The 20640-nt window shown below is 37.0% G+C and overlaps 1 protein-coding gene across 2 annotated transcripts in view; it reads left to right on the top strand.

The window, feature by feature from the left end:
• HNRNPLL (heterogeneous nuclear ribonucleoprotein L like) overlaps positions 1–6015 on the top strand; it is a 38828-nt gene extending 32813 nt beyond the window's left edge. For both annotated transcript variants that reach the window (XM_018055141.1, XM_018055140.1), the window contains 5 exons: positions 703–824; positions 1301–1502; positions 2239–2296; positions 2387–2485; positions 4949–6015. In XM_018055141.1, coding sequence (XP_017910630.1) covers positions 703–824; positions 1301–1502; positions 2239–2296; positions 2387–2485; positions 4949–5004 — 537 coding nt within the window. In that variant the 3' untranslated portion in view covers positions 5005–6015. The remainder of the gene's footprint in view (positions 1–702; positions 825–1300; positions 1503–2238; positions 2297–2386; positions 2486–4948) is intronic.

The raw sequence follows: 20640 nt of genomic DNA, 5'->3' as shown, positions 1-20640 counted from the left end.
TAAATATGGCTTCTCTCAAAGATGTCATGAAAACGTGTATTTCCTATTTTTTTAAACTGCCCCTACCTTGCCTGAGCCTTCCTACTGGAAATGCTATCTCAAGGTCATTTTGTATTATTTCTCATATAGTATCTTGTTTGTTACTTGTTTGTTACTAAGGCAATAAATAGCACGCTGAATAGTTGGTAATTATTATTTACTTGAACATTTCTGACCTTCCTACTTGAACATAAGCTTTAAGAAGAACATGTCTTAAAAAAAAAAGACCATGTCTATTATGTTTGCCATTAAATCCCCAGTACATAGTACAGTGCATAATTATTAAAACATATTAGGTACTTAATAAATATTTATTGGATTAATAAATATTGATGAGTTTTGCCAAATGTTATCATTATCTCCATTTTAGAAGGAAATCTGTGGCTCAGAGAAGTGAATTGCCCTACATCACACAGTTAATAAATAAAAGAGTCAGGGTAAGCTTGTGCTTTTCTTCAGGGTGATATACAGTAGAACTGCAGTCTTCTGTTTTAAACTATTGCATTTTGGTAAGAGTTAAGAGTGTCTGATAGAAGAGCAGAAAAAAGTTAAGATTCCAGGTGTTCTTCTTTCTTGACATCAACCACTTATAATGTCTTTTAGAAATTCTGCCACTGTTAAAGAGAATTAAATGTTCACCTTTTGGGAATTTTGTGCTTACAGGTGAAATTTATGAAGACCATTCCTGGTACAGCACTGGTAGAAATGGGCGATGAGTATGCTGTAGAAAGAGCTGTCACACATCTTAACAATGTCAAATTGTTTGGAAAAAGACTTAATGTTTGGTAATTATTTATCTTAAGTGGTAAATTTAAAAAACATTTATCCTTTTTATTGGAGATATTAATTTCCATTTCAGAATATTTTAATGTAACTGAGGGCACATTTGAAACTAGCAGCTATAAAATGGTGTCATTTTAGACACTTCAGATTACATATTTTAGATTTTGTGTATTACTTATACAGTTTTATAAACAAACCAAAATGTTAAAATGAGCACTTTTTTGTTTTCTAATATGAAAATATATTCAGTAGGTTTTTCTACGTGTAAGAGCAATTGATTATAACTCAAACTAAATTTAAATATTAAATAAATGTTAAAAATAGTGAATAGTAAATATTTAAATTGTATTTAAATAGCTGCATATGCCTTTTTTATTAGGATTGATGCAGGCATATATGTTAACAGTTTGAGACTGCCAGCTTGCTGCTTTTATCTAACAAAGGTATGTTCTGTACCTCTTTGATTTCTAATCTTTAGTGTGTCTAAACAACATTCAGTTGTTCCAAGTCAAATATTTGAGCTGGAGGATGGTACAAGTAGCTACAAGGATTTTGCAATGAGCAAAAATAATCGCTTTACAAGTGCTGGCCAAGCATCTAAGAATATCATCCAGCCACCCTCCTGTGTGCTGCACTACTATAACGTTCCATTGTGTGTCACAGAAGAGACCTTCACTAAGGTAGGCACCGAAATGTGAATTGTGTAAAATGGTCCTGTTTCTTATTTTAAAATATGTGATGTTTTAACATCATTTTAAAGTCTCTCACTGTTCATCTTCTGCTTTTGATATTATTGGTATTTTTCTTAACTTGTTTCCCTGGTGGCTCAGAGGTTAAAGCGTCTGCCTCCAATGCAGGAGACTCGGGTTCAATTTGGTACTTAATACAGTTCATTCTTTGACCATTTTACTTTTATGGCCTCCATCCTTCATTGGTCTTCTGTTGTTTTCTGGCTCAATTTTTTTGAGAATTGGAATTAGAATGAGGTATGCTTAGTCCTGCATTTATAAAGTTCTTTTACCATGTCCTTAAATCTCACCCATAACAGAACTTCATATATCCCTGCATTTTCCCCTAACTGCAGGAAATGCTTCAGAAAAGAATTTGTTTTTCCAGAACACCACTCCCCACCTTAGGTACTCAATTAAATCCTGGTTAGCTGTGAGAATATGTATTTCAGTTACAAGTCTTGGCTTTATTGTATAGCACTAAAATTATATACACAGTTTATAGGATATCACCATTTTAATTGATTGTCTCATGTAGCTTATTAATCTAAAAAATTTGGTTTAATTCATTCATGCCATACTCAAAAGTTTAAATGCTACCATAAAGTTTACTTTCTGTGGGAGGGGGCAAAAAAGGTAGGAATATTATTTTGGCCTTTTTTAATGGAGTTTTACATTTCTTTGACAGTTGTGTAATGACCATGAAGTTCTTACATTCATCAAATATAAAGTGTTTGATGCAAAACGTAAGTGCACGTTCCCTTTTTTTAAGTTTCCTGGTTAATTTGATGGTAAGCAAATAACAAGTGGATTTGTGTTTCTTTGTATTGTTTTAGCTTCTGCCAAAACACTTTCTGGGCTTTTGGAATGGGAGTGCAAAACTGATGCAGTAGAAGCCCTCACAGCACTAAACCACTATCAGATAAGAGTCCCAAGTAAGTAAAATCGTGTCATAGTCATTCAGTGGGAGTCACTGTCCAAACATTGACGATAATTTAAAGGTATCATTTCTTATTTTTTTAATATAGAAGTTCAAATTTTAAAAAGGCATATAAATTCCACAGCCCCTCATAATTCTTATATTAGTGACCTTTTGCTATGTAACAGAGTATCACAACATTTAGCAGCTTAAAACAGCAAGCCTTTATTTATCTTACTGTTTCTGAGAATTAATAATCTGTGTACAGTTTAGCTGGGTGGGTCTGGCTCTGGTCTCATAAGACTGGGGACTGGATAATCCAGTTCCGTGCTCACTCATGTGTTTCTTTGTAGGGACAGTCAAACCATATTGGCCATTTCGTGGTAGCTCTTTTGCCTTTTTTGAATGAGTGAGAGAGAGATGAAAGCGAAAGACCAACAAAACAGAAGGCACAGTGCCTTTCGTAACCTATTACTGGGAGTCCCATGATAGCACTTAGGCTGTGATCTGGTGGTCACACCAACCGACTGTGATACAGTGTAGGCGGAGGCTATGCAGGGCTGTGAATGCAAGGAGGTACAGAGCGTTGGGGCCCGCTGGGAGACTGACTTCCATATATCCTGTTGATCTTTTTAGAAGAAAGCAGTAAATATATATGGTTAAAGAACTCAAATGGTACATACTGGTACAAAATGAAAGATAAAGCTTTCTATAACCCCTAACCTTTCTGTCTTTTCCTTTTATTCTTCCTCTCCAGTATATATATCTACCTTTTTAAAACTTACACAGAATGGTTCTTCTATACATACTATTATGTGCCTTGCTCTTTTCACTTTATATGTCTTGGAACTGTTTCTGTGTCAGCACGTGTAAAACTACCTCCCCCCCTTTTTTTTTCCGCCACAGAGTAGCTGTTTTTAGTAGTGATGTACCACAGTTTGATTTATCCATTTCCCCTATCATGAATACTGCTTGTTCCTAATTGTGTTTTTTCTACTACTACAATAAACATCCTAATAGTTGCATGTTTTATATTTGTAGGGCAGTTTCCTCATAGAGAGCATAAAGGTTTATGTTTTGGTAAATGTTGCTAGATTGTCCTTGGAAAAGGTTACACAAGTTTACTACCTGTGGTGTATGAAAATGCCTGCTGCCCAACACTCTTACCAATGCTGAGTGTTGTCAGACTTTCGATTTTTACCAATATTATAGATGAAAAATGGTATCCCACATTATTTTAATTTGTTTCAAATGAAGTGTCACTCTTTTTATGATGGTAAATGGCCTCTCTTTTACAGTGCAGAGAATACACAAGTATTTAACTTTTGAAGCTTTATGCTGCATAATTTACTGAGCTCCTGGCTCTATAGGGTGTTGAAATGTTATCTTTCTAAATAAATAATAATTAATACCAGTTTTATTAGGAGTGATGATGAATGGTAGTGGGGGGAAGATGGTAGTTACATCCATCCATTTATGGATGGAGTAACATATCTAGGATTTGCTTTAAAATATTCTAGCACCCCAAAAGCATATGGAGAGTAGGTAGATGAAGTAAGCCTGCCAGATGCTGATAGTTAATGAAGCTTTGTAGGTGTTCATTATACTGATCCATATATTTTTTCATGATTCAAAATTTTCTTAGTAAATAATTAGTAAGTATTAATTAAAAAGTAAGACTTTATATGCATATTTGAGATATATTCAAAATATAGTATATTAATAGTAAACTCCTTGAAGACAGGTACAGTTTTTTTTTTTTTTTTAATCTTCTGCAGTGTCTTGCTAATACTTGCTGATGTATGTACTTTTATAGGAATTTTTTAAACACTAAAATTCTGGTACATTAAGATAACAATTATTTCTTTGTATAATCAGTTGATGAAGAACTATCTCTCTTGTTCTGAAAAGTTAAAGAAGAATGTATAAAATGAAAGTATTTTTGTGTGTTATACCACCCCTTCTTTTCTTTAGCAGTTTAAAAATTTATATGCCCTGTTGATCAGATTTAATACTTAACTCTCTTAGAACTTTTTCAGCTCATTTCTTTTATATTCCAATCTTATTCCATTTCCCAAACTATATTTGAATTAACTTTTATAGAGTGATTACCATTGGTGATATTTTCTGCAAAGTGAGTTTTGCAAATGGACTTAGATAAGCCTAATCCTAATACTGTTTATCTGGATTATACTGTTAATTAATCATTAATTAATGATTAATTCACTTAAACATTTATGAGTGCATCCTATGTGTCAAATGATGTTTAGAACAATAGGAATGTAAAATGGACAATATTCCAGCCTTCATTTAGCTCACCTGCTAATAGGTATGAATGAAAGTAATCTTCTCCTTACCTTACATAGAAATTTTCCTTCTTCAAATACTATAAAAAAGTGAAATAATTTACTCTGCTAATTCAATTTTATCATGAAAGTTTGATGAAGGAAACTGTTAACTTTGTTTTTTAATTTTACAGATGGTTCCAATCCCTATACATTGAAGCTTTGCTTTTCTACATCATCCCATTTATAAGAAGAGACGAGCATGTTACAATTTATGTTTTACCTTTATTACAATTTTAAAGCTACACTTCATTTTAAAAAGAAACTAAAATGGTTAATCTAATGTTGCCTTGCTTTGATTTAAGATTCTGTTCTGTAATAAATATTTTGCCTTGAGTAAATTTGTTGTAAACTTAAATATTGCTTTCATTTTAACATAGAATATCATAATGTGGACTATCTACAGCTTTCTTGTAGATTATACAAATATATGATTTCTAATCTTATTTTTCTTCCACAGTGAAAATATATTTGCATTCTTAATGCTAATTATCTGCAAGTATTTTTCCATTGTGTATGAGATTAATGCAGGTGAAAGTATTGCATTTTAATATTATAGAATTCCTATTATATGTTTAGATGTTGAAGTATGTTGCAGTTATTCATATTAAACATGTATTTATTAAGTATTTTAATCAAGTTTGAGAATAACATTGCATATGTTAAATTTTAAGTACTACAGATTTAGCTGATTTTATATTTCTGAAAGGCTAACAGACATGGATACACTTGTACAGTATGCACTCAAACTTATTTAAATTGGTGTATTTTTTTTTCTTAAGTCATTGTCCATTTGTATTGACATGCCTCTGTTTCTAGTTCCAGTTTGGCAGTTTTATAAAGTTACAACAATGAGTTAATGTGTTCATCTTCATTTGTTGCATGTGACTTGATCTTGAAAACACATCTAGTATTTGGCATTGATAGAAGTTATAATTAACAATTCCTCTTCTAGATAATCTGAGATCCATGGATGGGCTTTAGGGAGTCTGTGAACTCCCTAAATTTGTATGTAGAATTTTGGGTACTTGCATTTTTATTTTTTACTCTGAAATCCATCAGTAATATATGTATTTTTCTACATGGTACAAGGTATAAGGATCTAATTTTATTTTTATTCCAAACAGATAGCTATTTGTTTCAATACCATTTATTAAACATTCTTTCTCCCACTGGATCTGTTTTTTTTTTTTTTTTTTTTTTAAGAAACAAAACGTATCTTTTACATAGGCAAGTAAGATGTAAGGACTAAGCATGGTATTGAGAGACTATACTATAACACATCTGTTACCAGGTTCATAGTTTTTTAATAATAGAAAACTGATGCAGGCATTTTATTTTCATCCTTAATAGAAGGGAGAATATGTTTTATCTATCTTGAGTAACTATGAAATCTATAGTTGGCAATAGCCAATCTCTTGCTTCTGAGAGTTTTAAACAAATTTGTATATAGAAGTTCCATTTAGATCTTTTGAAAAAGCTTTATTTTGAATTTTAACAAAAAAGCAGTTTGCCTTAATCCTTTTAGAAATGATGCAGGGGTTTAAAAAAGTTTTAAGAGCTGTTGAATGGAAAGTTTTGATGGAAACTAAGCATACATTAACATTTCTCATTGCATTTTGACAACAGTGGACTAATGTCCCTTTAGCCCTCTAGATCTAGAAATTTTAAATTCAGTCTAGAAGTATTTTAGATCCTTATGGAACCCAGTAAGTTATGTTGAAGGTAACCTGTGAATGAACTTCTGTAAATGTATGGTACTGTGCTGTATACATAAGTTTACCTGACTTTACAATAAATGAAGCTTTTTTTCCCCCTCTTCTATAAATACTTTTCTACATTTGTTGTAAAATTGAGATGTCTTAATTTTAAAAGGTAACTTGTGAGTCTGGGTAATAGTTGTCTCCTTCCCTTGCCCTCTGAAAATTAAGATGGATGTCAGTGTTACAGATTATTTTGTGCCTAAGATTTTAGGAGACAAACCTGTGGATGGTTGACAGGGCTTATTTAATTTACATGTGCTTTAAGTAGTATTGACTTTACCTATGAATTCTTTTTAGTGCTTTCTCCCCACCAAAGTAACAAGTAGACTCTTCAGGTGTAATTGGGGTGGTAGGCTGGACCTTGCTGATTCATGCCCTGGTATGTCAGTCCTCTTCTGTTGCTGTCAGGAATGATTCTGACAGTTTAGTTGGGTTTCACCACTGTGTACGCTTTGGTGACACACCCTCTTTCCTTAGCCTTAACAACAGTCTTGCCTTTGTGATCTTTCAACTTTTAAGAGAACATGAAAGAGCAGGTTCTACAGCTGCTCTTTTAAGAAATAGTAGCTTGGGGACTTCCCTGGTAGTCCAGTGGCTAAGACTCAATGCTCCCAATGCCTGGATTCAATCCCTGGTCAGGATACTAGATCCCACATGCTGCAACTAAGACCTGACACAGCCAAATAAGTAAATATTTTAAAAAAGAAATGGTAGCTTTGAGTTTATTTTTTTTAATACTGAAATTCCATTCCATAGCCAAATCCCATGAAACATTTGATAATAAATCTGTAGAAGTGGGTTACAGAATATAAGCTGCCTTTTAAAATCCCTACCTTCCTGCTGAGGGATTACCCTACCAAATAAAAATTATTTGCAGTTGTAGCTGGCATGAGACTTAGCAGCATCTTAGTGAGTTGATTATCTAAACAGTATGTTTTCTAGGACTGAACTGAGAGATGAGGGTAAGAATGACTAAATGGGGTCAATAACTATATTTCATGTTTTTACATTGTTCTCTGCAGGGGTAGGTTGCTGGGTAACTGCTTCTTAGTAATCAGTGATAGTCCCTTTCTAGAAGAAAATTTTGAGTGTAGAACATTGTTCCATAGTAATCTAAAGCATAGATTTGCTTCATTTAAAAAGTTCAGGTGAACTAAAGTCACCCTAATTTAAACAGCATAAGGAAACTGCTATGAGCAGAGGCTGCTTTGATTATACAGTATTAGCTGTATTAGCCCAAACTATTAATTGCTCTGGTAAATGGTTAAAAGTAGTGGTTACCAGAGACTGGGAATGGGGAGAACAGAGATTAACTGCTAATGTGTATAGGATTTCCTTTGAGATAATGAAAATGTTCTGGAACTAGATAGTGGTACTAGTTAACTACATTGTAAATGTACTAAGTGCCACAGAATTGTACATTTTTAAATTGTTAAAATGGTAGTTTTAAGTTATGTGTATTTTACTACAGTGAAAAAGAGAGTCTGGCCCAGCAATTGTTTAGTTTAAACAAGGGCCTATGCAGTACTTCACTTTAACGCAGCTAGTTAGGTATGTTGAGAAAAGGGTGGGGATAATGTGGGTTGGTTTCACCCCACCAGCAGATGTAATTCCAGATCTGGCTTACGGTTTTATTGCTGTGGTGGCTGTCAGCTACTGTTCTCCAGTCACCCTGGGCTGTGGGTCAGGGTAGGTCACGGGCCAGAGAAGAGACGGGTCTTGAGCACCAGGAGCAGTTAGGGAAGGATTTGAGATGGGGAAAGGATGATTCCATGAACAGAAACTAGAATTTCTTTGTGTTCCTAAACCAAAATGATGCACTGGCTGCACAGTTCTGGTTCTGCTGGGACTCCACTATGTTTTGAGCTACCCTGACTTAATGAGTCTCAGCCTTCAGGAAGACATATTAGTGAATGTAGTCAAGTTTCCTTGAGGTGATTTTACTCAATTGACTCAGTTTTATTTAGATTTTCACCTGTATACTAACTATAGCTGTTTCAAAGTCTTGAAGAGGAATTCAGTGAGATTGATATTTATAGAAAACAATACATAGAAGCAAAAGCAAAAAATTTTATGTAGTATATAGATTCTTCAGAGGGCCTTTTATTTAATATTGTTACCAAATCAAATTTGGGTCCACTCACACGCACATTAAAACCAATCTACTGACACTGGCCTGTGCTGAGAGAAGGCACATAGTTTATTCCAGGGCACAAAGCAGAGAGTCCAGGCAGCTAATGCTCAAAGAGCCCAAACTCCCTAATGACTTTTCAGGGAAAGATTTTGAAAGACAGGGTGAGGGAGAGGGTTGCAGGGTATATGTTCAGTTTATGGGCATTCTTCTAATTGGTTGCTGGTGAGGTAATCAAGAGTCAGCATCAGCAACCTTGTGGTTCCAGCCCACCTGGGAATTACATGCTGGTGGATAGCCTACAGTTTTTCCACCTAGTGAGGGTTTCATTATCTGCAGAACAGTTCAAAGGATATGGCTCAGAATATTACGTATAGCTCTTGAGGGGAAGCTAAAGGTCCTTGACATCGTTTAATGGCTGAGCTGTCATTATTTTGTCTTGCCTGACCGTTTTCCTTTGTTTCTGTGTTTTCTCACTTCTCTGATTAAATTTATTGTTTGGAACTTGGGGAAGGAAGGCCTAGGGACGCTCAAGTTATTCTGCAAATAAGAGGCATTCAGAAGACAGGCAGGGGGGTCTGTCCCAGAAAGGTCTAGTTTGTTGTTTAGTTGCTAAGTCATATACGACTCTTTGTGACCCCATGGCCTGTAGCCCTCCAGGGTCCTCTGTCCATGGTTTATAAATTCTTCAGGCAAGAATACTGGGGTAGGTTCCATTTCCTTCTCCAGAGGATCTTTCCAACCCAGGGAGTGAACCCATTGCAGGCAGATTGTTTACCACTGAAGCCACCAGAGAAGCCCAGCTGGGTTACAGGATGAGAATGCAAATGCATTTTGTTTTAGGCACTTGTGTGATACAGTAATAAAGCCTGAGCTATTTCTGCCTAATACAGTATAGTAGGACTGATGCAAATGTCATTGACCTCAATCATGGTAGAGCTGTTCTTGCTAGACTTTTATAAGAATAAGTAATATCTATAGTACTGTTGCCAACACAAAATCAGACTTGTCCTACAAATCATATGATTGTTTATTTAATGCTATATCTCTCAGTAAACTGCTTATATTTGTGCTGAAATTACCACTTGACTAGAAAGACTAACTAGTTCTGTCGCCTGTTGTACTTATTCCTGCTGTGTAATAACCCTTTGCTTCCTACAGTTTCTGTTCAAAACATTTTAGTGTCAGTATCAGTAAAACTTGTTATTTTCCTTAGTTTGTATTTCTGAGGAAGGCAGAACCGCTCTGGGGTAATGTTTCCATTATGTGAGAATGAAGACCACATGGTTTATAAATTCTAGAAAATGTACAGAGATAGCATTTTGGAGCCCCATCCTCAACATACTTGCCACCAGGTGTGACACATCGGAGGATTGATCTGTAACCTGGAACCGGGTCACGGGCCATGATGCTCTTCCAGTGAGAAGCAGGTGAGCATGTGATTGTGTATAAAGGAAGGGGCAGAGACTGAGGTAGGAGAGACCTGGCTCCACATTGATACAATGTAGAGTTTAGGCTAGATGACATGATTTGCTAAAGAATACTATTTTAGGACTTCCCTGGTGGTGCAGTGGATAGGAATCCATCTGCCAACACAGGGGACACAGGTTGGATCCCTGGTCTGGGACGATTTCACATGCCATGGAGCAACTAAGCCTGTGTACCCCAGCTCCTGAGCTCACATACCTAGAGCCTGTGCTCCACCGCAAGAGAAGCCACTGCAATGAGAAGCCTGCACACTGCCACGAAGAGTAGCCACTGCTCACCACAAGTAGAGAAAGCCTGCGTGCAGCAGCAGAGACATAGCACAGCCAAAAATAAAAAAGCATGAAAAAAAATAGTTTTATTTAATTGTGGTATTTTTTCTGTTTCTTTTTTGACCCAGCAGTTAGTTACCACTTTTGGAAAGGGGCTGTTGTAATCAGTAAGGGGATAACATCAAATATACTTCAGTTTAAAAAAAAGGAAAGATAACAAACAAAAGAGCTGTACTAGCTTTAGAGCTGCTTCCCCCACTGCACACAGGTAGAGAAACTAACAGCCCTGCTGATTGCTCAGTATAGTCTTCACCCTGCTTGACCTGGGAACCTCACCAGAGTACATAGGATGCTATGTAGCCCATCCAGTAGCTCTGCCTATAGTGGGACTTGAACCGAGAGCATAGCCCATGGCTTTCCCATCTGCAGAGCAAAACTGGTGGCTTCAGGGATCTCAGTGCGCACTTGCCTGATTCAGCTTCCCAAACAACCCATGTGGGTCCTGGCTGCTGTCCTGCTGTTCTGCAAGGGCAGGGAAGCTAACTCTAGCGCCATGTAGTACCAAATAAGGTATCCAGTCCCAACCATCTCTTGAGCCTGACGAGAAAATCCAGGCAACAGGTGAGGCCCAACCTACAGTCGCCCTTGGGAACTAAGTGAGCAGTTCTACCCAGCTGTTCTCAGGGTACTTCCCATTCCTATCCTCAAAAAAAGTAAAATTGTTGCTGAGTAACAGTTTTATTCTTGCCTGAGTTATCCAGATAGGTTTCTTAAATGGATCAGGTTATTCCCTAGTAATTTTGCTTCTGTAGCAGTCTTAAGTGAATAAAGGAGAGGATTAGGCCACCCAACATTTTATTTTGCATTATGAATTCTCAGGTGATATTCCTTTTTTTAAAGAAAGTTTTTAATTATAATTGACATAATATTGTACAAGGTACACCATGAGTTGTTTGTAAATTCCAGTATGATTATCACCACCATAGTGTTAGATTTGCCTTACATCATGAAGTGAATACCACAGTAAGTTGGTGAATGTACATTATATCATAGAAAGTAAAATTAGGAAAAACATTTTCCTAGTGATGGGAACTCTTATGTTTTACTCAACTATGTAATGTACAGCAGTGTTATATTTATTGTGCTATGCTTATTTATCTTATAGCTGGAAATTTGACTTCCTTTATGTTTTGACTGCCTTAATCCATTTCCTCTTCCCTCATCCCTCTCCACATGTTATAGACCTTATTAGGTAAATTGGATTAGGTGAATTTTTCCTCCCAACCTAAAGCTAGCTGAAGAGGCGGTGGTTAAGCAATAGGGGTTCCATTCCATGGGATTCCCAAATGTCACCAATCACCTGTTTAGGTTGGGAGGATGGGCCCTGGATATGGGTTGGGTTGCTATGGTGCAGGGGAGGGGATAATGGTGTTAGTACATCTCAGTATTAGGTTTGGATATCTTAAAAACTGCACTTCCAGGGATCAACCTTTCTTGAGTTTGAGGACATACCATACCAGATCCTAACTTTTGAGACTTGCAAAAAAGCTCAGGAGTTAGAACTTTTTTTTTTCTTTTCCCTGAAGCTATGTGGCTTTGGGAAAAATCTAGACTTTGTGGTCACACAGAAAATCTCGCTGTCTAGAGGTGAAAAGGATTGAGCATAGGCATTTTGAAGAACAGCTCCATTAAATGAGAGAGACTTTACTAGGAAAACTGTCCCTAATGAACTGTGTGACCATGAGCAGGTCATTTTAAAGAACTTAAGTTTTCTTTTGTGTAAAATGAGAACAATCATCTGACCTACTTAGCAAATGAAAAAATACATATGTACTCTCAGTGATGCTCATAAATCTTGAGGAAAGGTGGGGCACTTGCCTTTGAGAAGGCCTCGGCATCGTCATGGCCTTGACTCTTGGGAAGGACACATAGGCCACCACAACTCAGTCATTGCTGTTTCAAATCCATATTTAGCTGCTCCCTGGAGAATCTTTCAGCAATACAAGTGAATTTTATACAGATAAAAAGTTTTATAGCTCAGGTAATAGAAGATCCAGCAAGTTGGTGATTCAAATTATTTCAACCTGTCTGGACAGTTTTTTAAAGACTTGGCTCACTATACATTGATAAAAGCCTTTGCAAGTTCTAGAAGCAGGCAAAGTTAAATTTAACTATTAGTTTAAAAGAAGCATATGATAGAACTTTACTTTTAATATTGATATATATTATGTATATTTGTATACCTATCATAATAAATGCAGATCTCATAGGCAACCAGGATGTGGTGCATATAGACCCTTTTTAGTGAATAGAGAGTTTGGAAGCTGTAATACGGATTTTAATACTATATCTGGTTTGTTTATATCTAATGTGAAAAGCTAATTCATTGGAAAAGACCCTGATGCTAGCCAGGATTGAGGATGGGAGGAGATGGGGATGACAGAGGGTGAGATGGTTGGATGGCATCACTGACTCAATGAACATGAGTTTGAACAAGCTCCGGGAGATGGTGAAGGACAGGGAAACCTGGTGTCCTGCAGTCCATGGGGTGGCAGAGTTGGACATGACAGTGACTGAATAACATATTCTCTTGGTCAAGATCCCTCATCATTCTGTTGGGAAATGGCAAAGGTGGGAAAACAGTTTAGTTCCTAATGACTATGTTTTCAAGAAACTCGCTAGTATGAAGACTGCCTGCCTATTTCTGACTACTTCATGAAAGTATAGAGGTTGATACATTTCTACTCTGTAAAGTACTTTTATAAGACTTTGAAAGATGTCAGCTAGATCATAGAAAACAGTGCCTTGCAATCTTAGTTCTGTCTGTCTGGATTTGATAGAATTTTTTTTTTTTTTTTGGCAGATGGACTATTTCTAGGTTGAAGAGTTCCCTTTCTTGTTTTTTGGTTTATTCGAATGAATGGCTTTTCTTTCACCAAAGTCCCCAAATTTTTTCCATCCTTTAGCTGTCCTTTTTCTTGGACATTTCACATTCTGAGATGTGGTTAGCAGAGCTGTATGCCAGTTGTGTAACCACTCCAGTTCATAGAAAGCTCTTTTCCATTTTGATTTCCATACCCTTAGATAGAAAAGTGCTGAGGGGGTAGGAGTGGAGGATTGGAGTCAGACATCTTAGGTTCATGGCCTCACTCTGTTCTTCATTAGCTATAGAAGCCTGAGTAAGTCCTTTAACAATGGCCTGAGGGGTTTTACTGACGGTCCAGGGGTTAAGACTCTGCACTTTCATTGCAGGGGGTGTGGGTTCGATCCTGGTTGGGAAACTAAGGTCCCACGAGTCACACAAGTGTGGCCAAAAATATTTTTAATGGCCTGGTCCTTGTTTGTTTATTAATCTATAAAATGGAGCAGTTAACATCTCTTCTGTGTATCATTTATCCATTTAGAACTAAATTGTCATAGAATGGGGGGGCACTTTGTGGTGATCCTGCCTTTTTTTTTTTTCATTTGTGAAGAGATTATTAGACTCTGAACTCCACAAGGACAGGAATCTGTATTTTCTGTCCCCTTCCTCTCAGTACCTCATCCAGCAGAGTCAATCTCCCACATGCAGTTATCTTTACAGAGGGTTGTCTCCACTGGTGCCTAAGCCCCAGCTTGACCTTGCCTAACTTTGTGACTGGGAGGAAGGAGCAAACATGCTTATCAAGGGGAAGATAATGGAAATCTAAAAGGAAGTTATAATACTAAAGACCACATAAGACGAAAAACTTTCCAACCCAGGCTGTGGCCCTGGGTTGGAAACAATAAGGTGAAGTTAAGCAGATAAAAGTTCCTCATTTAAGTTTAAGTGGCTAACACTTGGACTGCAAAGAGATCAAACCAGTCAATCTTAAGGGAAATCAACCCTGAATACTCGTTGGAAGGACTGATGCTGAAGTTCCAGCTTTTTGATCCTCTGATGTGAACAGATGACTCATTGGAAAAGTCCCTGATGCTGGAAAAGACTGAGAGCAGAGGGAGAAGAGGGCATCAGAGGATGAGGTGGCTGGATGGCTTCACCGATGAAATGGATATGAACTTAGGCAAACTTCAGGAGATGGTGAGGGACAGGGAGGCTGGCATGCTGCAGCCCATGGAGTTGCAAAGAGTTGGAAATGACTGGGTGACTGAACAACAACAGCAGCTAACTTCTAATTGAGCATTTATGTATGCTAGGACCCCTGTTAAGTACAAGTTATGTAATTCTTAGGTAAGGTAGATATAATAAAGACAGGGAAATTCAGTGTAGCTTATCCAAGGTTGCTCAATCATTAAGTGGTTGAACAAGGATTCCAACCTATGAGAGTTCCAAAGAACAAATCCTTTACTGCTATTGTTCATTTGCTCAGTCGTGTCCAGCTCTTTGTGACCCTGTGGACTGCAGCATGCCAGGCTTCCCTGTCCATCACCAACTCCTGAAGCTTGCTCAAACTCATGTCCATAGAGTCGGTGATGCCATCCAACAATCTCATCCTCTGTTGTCCCCTTCTGCCTTCAATCTTTCCCAGCATCAGGGTCTTTTCTAATGAGTCAGCTGTTTACATCAAGTGGCCAAAATATTGGAGCTTCAGTTTCAGCATCAGGTTTCAATGAATACTCAGGATGGATTTCTTGTAGGATTGACTTCTTGTAGGATTGACTGGTTTGACCTTGCAGTCCAAAGAACTCTCAAGTCTTCTACAACACCACAGTTGGAAAGCATCAGTTCTTTGGTGCTCAGCTTTTTTTAATGGTCCAGCACTCACATCCATACATGACTATTGGAAAAAAACAATAGATCATGACAAACTGGAAAATTCTTCAAGAGATAGGAATACCAGACCACCTGACCTGCCTCCTGAGAACTCTGTATGCAGGTCAAGAAGCAACGGTTAGAACCGGACACGAAACAACAGACTAGTTCCAAATTGGGAAAGGAGTATGTCAAGGCTATATATTGTCACCCTGCTTATTTAACTTATATGCAGAGTACATGTGAAATGCCAGACTGGGTAAAGCACAAGCTGGAGTCAAGATTGCTGGGAGAAATCAGTAACCTCAGATATGCAGATGATAGCACCCTTACGGCAGAAAGTGAAGAGGAACTAAAAAACCTCTTGATGAAAGTGAAAGAGGATAGTGAAAAGGCTGGCTTAAAATTCAACATTCAAAAAATGAAGAGCATGGCATCCAGTCCCATCACTTCATGACAAACAGATGGGGAAACAATGGAAACAGTAACAGACTTTTTTCTTGGGCTTCAAAACCACTGCAAATGGTAACTGCAGACCTGAAATTAAAATACATTTGCTCCTGGAAGAAAAGCTATGAGCAACCTAGGCAGCATATTAAAAGCAGAGACATTACTTTGCCAACAAACGTCCATCTAGTCAAAGCTGTGGTTTTTCCAGTAGTTATGTATGGATGTGAGAGTTGGACTATACAAAAAGCTGACCGCTGAAGAATTGATGTTTTTGAACTGTGGGTGTTGGAGAAGACTCTTGAGAGTCCCTTGGACTGCAAGGAGATCCAACCAGTCCATCCTAAAGAAAATCAGTCCTGCATATTCATTGGAAGGATTGATGCTGAAACTGAAGCTCCAATACTTTGGCCACCTCATGTGAAGAACTGACTCATTGGAAAAGACCCTGATGCTGGGAAAGATTGAGGGCAGGAAGAGAAGGGGACAACAGAGGATGACATGGTTGGATGGCATCACCGACTCAATGGACATGAGTTTGAGCAAGCTCTGGGAGTTGATGATGGACAGGGAAGCCTGGCGTGCTGCAGTCCATGGGGTCTCAAAGAGTCGGACACGACTGAGTGAATGAACTGAACTGAGCAAACTAGACAGACCTTTGTTGGCAAAGTAATGTCTCTGCTTTCTATTATGCTTGCCTAGGTTTGTCCTAGCTTTTCTTCCAAGGAGCAAGCGTCTTTTAATTTCATGGCTGCAGTCACCATCTGCAGTGATTTTGGAGCCCAAGAAAATCAAGTCTGTTTCTGTTTCCATTGTTTCCCCATCTATTTGCCATGAAGTGATGGGACCGGATGCTATGATCTTAGCTATTTGAATGTTGAGTTTTAAGCCAGCTTTTTCACTCTCCTCTTTCACTTCATCAAGAGGCTCTTTAGTTCCTCTTCTCTTTCTGCCATAAAGATGGTGTCATCTGCCTATCTGAGGTTATTGATATTTCTCCTGGTGATCTTGATTCCAGCTTGTGCTTCATCCAGCTTGTGCTTCATCCAGCTTGTTCTTCATCCAGCCCAGTATTTCGCATGATGTACTCTGCATACAAGTTGAATAAGCAGGGTGACAATATACAGCCTTAATGTACCCCTTTCCCAATTTTGAACCAGTCTGTTTAAATGTTGCTTCTTGACCCGCATACAGGTTTTGTAAGAGGCAGGTAAGGTGGTCTGGTATTCTCATCTCGAAGAATTTTCTACAGTTTGTTGTGATCCACACAGTCAAAGGCTTAGCATAGGCAGTGAAGCTGAAGTAGATGTTTCTCTGGAATTGTCTTGCTTTTTCTGTGATCCAGCGGATGTTGGCAATTTGGTCTCTGGTTCCTCTGTCTTTTCTAAATCCAGCTTGAACAGCTGGAAGTTCTCAGTTCATGTACTATTGAAGCCTAGCTAGGAGAATTTTGAGCATTACTTTGATAGCATGTGAAATGAATGCAATTAACTGCTGTGGCCCTCAGAATCTCTTGGGCCTGTCCCAAGATGTCCATGTCATAATCCCCAGAACCTGTAAGTATAAAATTTTCATGGCAAAGGAACTTTATAGATATGAATAAACTTACTGACATTTAGAAGGGGAGATTACCCAGGTGGATTATACAGGTGGGCTCAATCACATACGTGTTTGAAAGTGAGAAACTTTCCTGTCTGCAGTGAGACAGGGGACAGGAGAAGGAAAGATTTGGAACATATGAACTCTTGTCTGTCGTTGACATTGATAATGGAGGAAGGAGGCCGCAAGCCAAGACTGTGAGTGGCCCCTAGAAGGTGGGAGCGCCCATCAGCTGACAGCCAGCAGGAGGGGGACCTCAGGGCTAGAGCTGCAATGGGCTGAATTCTGCCAACGACCTGAATGAACAAGAACGTGTAGAAAGGAATGTAACCTTGCCAATGCTTTGATTTTACCCATGTGAGACCAAGGGCAGACATCTGATCTATTGAACTTTATGACAATACATTTGTGTTTAAGCCATAACACATGTGGTAATTTGTTATGACAGGAGTAGGAAACTAGTACTGTTGCATTCATTTTCCAGCAGAAACCACAGTCTAAATATGAAACCACACTGTAATGAAGCGCAAATAAAACTAGTTAAAATAAGGATAGAGGAGCATTAGTTTTCAGATCATGTCTTCTTATTTTCTATATTGGCCAGACTATTTCTGGAATATTGGTCAATTCTGAAAGCTGTGTTTTGAAAGTCATTGGCAAGTTAAAAGTGCATCAAGCATAAGAGTGATGAGCCTAGGAGTCACAAAATTTTAACACTTTGGGACATGGAAGCATTTTATACACATCTAGCTTTGTCCTATTCCAATGTCTTCTGAGTGTATTGATATATCTCATCAGGGTATATAATATAGTTTTTTTGCTGTTTTTTTTCTCCTGACTTCAAAGATAATCAGATAAAATATAAAGTCCATTGTAATCCCTGCTCCTCACCACTCTCATAGCCTAGCAGGATCTTACTCTTTTTGTTTATATGTATATTAACCTATCTACTCATATATTTTTGAGTGAACAATACCACAAGGTTTATAGATTATGAATCTTGAAAGACAAAATTTATTCCAAGATTCTACAGATACCGTTTATAGTTTAATGGCTTTTTTTTTAAATTTAGATTTTTTGGTCTGAGAATTTATTTTTGTGTACTGTGTAATATAACAATCTACTTCAGTTTTTTTCTGTAGGCATAACTAATTGTTTTAATACAATTTTATGAATAATCCAGGTGGCGACATTTACTATACCTGGAATCCCTGTAGTGTTTGTGTCTGGTTTTGTATTCTCTAATTTGTTCCGTTGGTCAGCTCTTCCTAAGCCAGTGCTGTGCTTTTGTTTTGATATCTGGCAGAGTACACCATCCTCATCCATCTTATTTCTCACACTTTTCTTTCAGTCCTATTTCTTCTGTATTAGTCTCAAGTATTCTTCCAGATTAATTTAAGGATTAACCTGTCAAGTTAAAAAAAAAAAAAGTCCATTCTGTAAAGCAATTATCCTTCAATTAAAAAAAATTTTTTTTTAAATAAATTAAAAAAAAAGTCCTGTTGGGGGAATTCCCTGGAGGTCCAGCGGTTAGGACTTCAAGCTTTCATTGAGGAGGGCCCAGGTTCAGTCCCTTTTCAGCTAACTAAAATCCCACAAGCTGCTTGTTGTGGCCCAAAAAAAAAGTCCTGCTGGAATTTTCATTAGAATTGTATTAGATTTATATATTAATTTGAGAGGAATCAACATTTTTAACATTATTATAATATATTTACATTTATTATATAAATGTAATAATATAAAAATGTATTATATATTTATATTATTTTTTACATTGTTCTGTCCAGGATATTCAGGTCTCCTTTTTAGTCTTTCAGAGTATTTTAATGATATTCTTTATGTGGAGCTTATACATTTCTTGTGAAACTTATACCTAAATGTAATATTTTTGTTTTTATAAGTTGAACCTATTTTCTTCTGTTTCCTAACTACTTATTGCTCCTATAGTGTTATGCTATTGAATTCAAAATATTTATTTTTTATTTTTCCATTCTACTGAACTCTCTTATTAATCCTGATTTTTTTTTTTTTTTTCGGCCTTGCTGTGCAGCTTGTGGGATCTTAGTTCCCTCAACAGGGATTGAACACAGGTCCTTGGCAGTGTGAGTGCCAGATCCCAACCACTGGACCACCAGGGAATTTCAGTCCTAATTATTTTTCAGTTGAGGCTCTTGGATTTTTTTTTTTTTTTAGGTAGGCAGTTATATCATCTGAAAATAATTACATTTTCTCTCTCACCAACATTTAAACTTATAATTTTGTTCTTGAATTGTGCTACTGACTACTGACATTTTGAATCAGCTGTTTTGACATCCAAGACATTTTAACATAACCTTAACACAAATCACTAAGTAATCTTTATTTTTCCAAAATGAAATAGTGATAGCTGATGCTTACTGCATGCCAGGTAGGTTCTAAGCATTTTACTGACATTTATGTATTTAATTCTAACAACAACCTTACAGTGTGGATATTATTACATTTGGTTCGATGATGGGCAAATTGAGGAACAGAGACATCAAGCAACTAATTGAAGGTTGAACAAGGAGGTGTGCTAGAATTTGACCCTACTGGTTCCCAAGGTCATACTCTTAAATTGCTTCTAAATGATTTTAAAAAAATGGATTCCTTAAAAAAAGTGGATTTCTTGACTTTTCTGATTATAAAAGTAAGACGTGATTATTACAGAAGGTTCAGTCAAAGTAAAAGGCACAGACAAAAGGAAAACTCATGTCTAGTTCACTGTCATTTTTGATTACTGCAGAGTAATCTATGGGATAGAATGGTAACATCTTATTACTTGGCTTTTCATATAGCTTTTCAGGCATCCATTTATTTGCTCATGATACTCTGAGCTGGCATTTCTTGGTCAAAAAGTATTAACATTTCAGTTTTACAGAGTTACCAAATTGTACCTGTCACCCCAAGAAAGGTTGACCTGTTAAACTTTGTTAATTTGATAGGTGAAAATTAGGTTAATATTATTTAAATTTGATTGCAATATATTTTCAGGTATTTTAACCACCTTTATTTCTTTTTCTATTGGCTGTTCATCTTTTTATTGATTTATAAGAGTTCTTTCATTCTTTTTATATTAGGGGAATTCTGGTTTACAAACATGTTACAATTTTTTTTTTACCTGTTTGTCATTATAGAAGGATTATATAAATAGTGATTTATATTTTCTTATGTATTTTTACAAACTATCAAATATCTTTTTATTTATTTATTTTTAAAAAACTATTAATTTAAAAATTTTGACTGAACTGGGTCTTCATTACTGTGCATGGTTGCAGCAAGCTGGCTCTGCCCTCTAGTTGCGTTCAGTGGACCGGCTTCTTGTGGTGGCTTCTCTTGTTGCAAAGCACAGGCTCTAGGTGCATGGGCTTCAATAGTT

This window comes from Capra hircus, chromosome 11 (assembly GCF_001704415.2).
Source record: "Capra hircus breed San Clemente chromosome 11, ASM170441v1, whole genome shotgun sequence".
Classification (NCBI taxonomy): domain Eukaryota; kingdom Metazoa; phylum Chordata; class Mammalia; order Artiodactyla; family Bovidae; genus Capra; species Capra hircus.
Note: the sequence above shows the minus strand (reverse complement) of the source record. Positions and strands in the feature narration are given on the sequence as shown.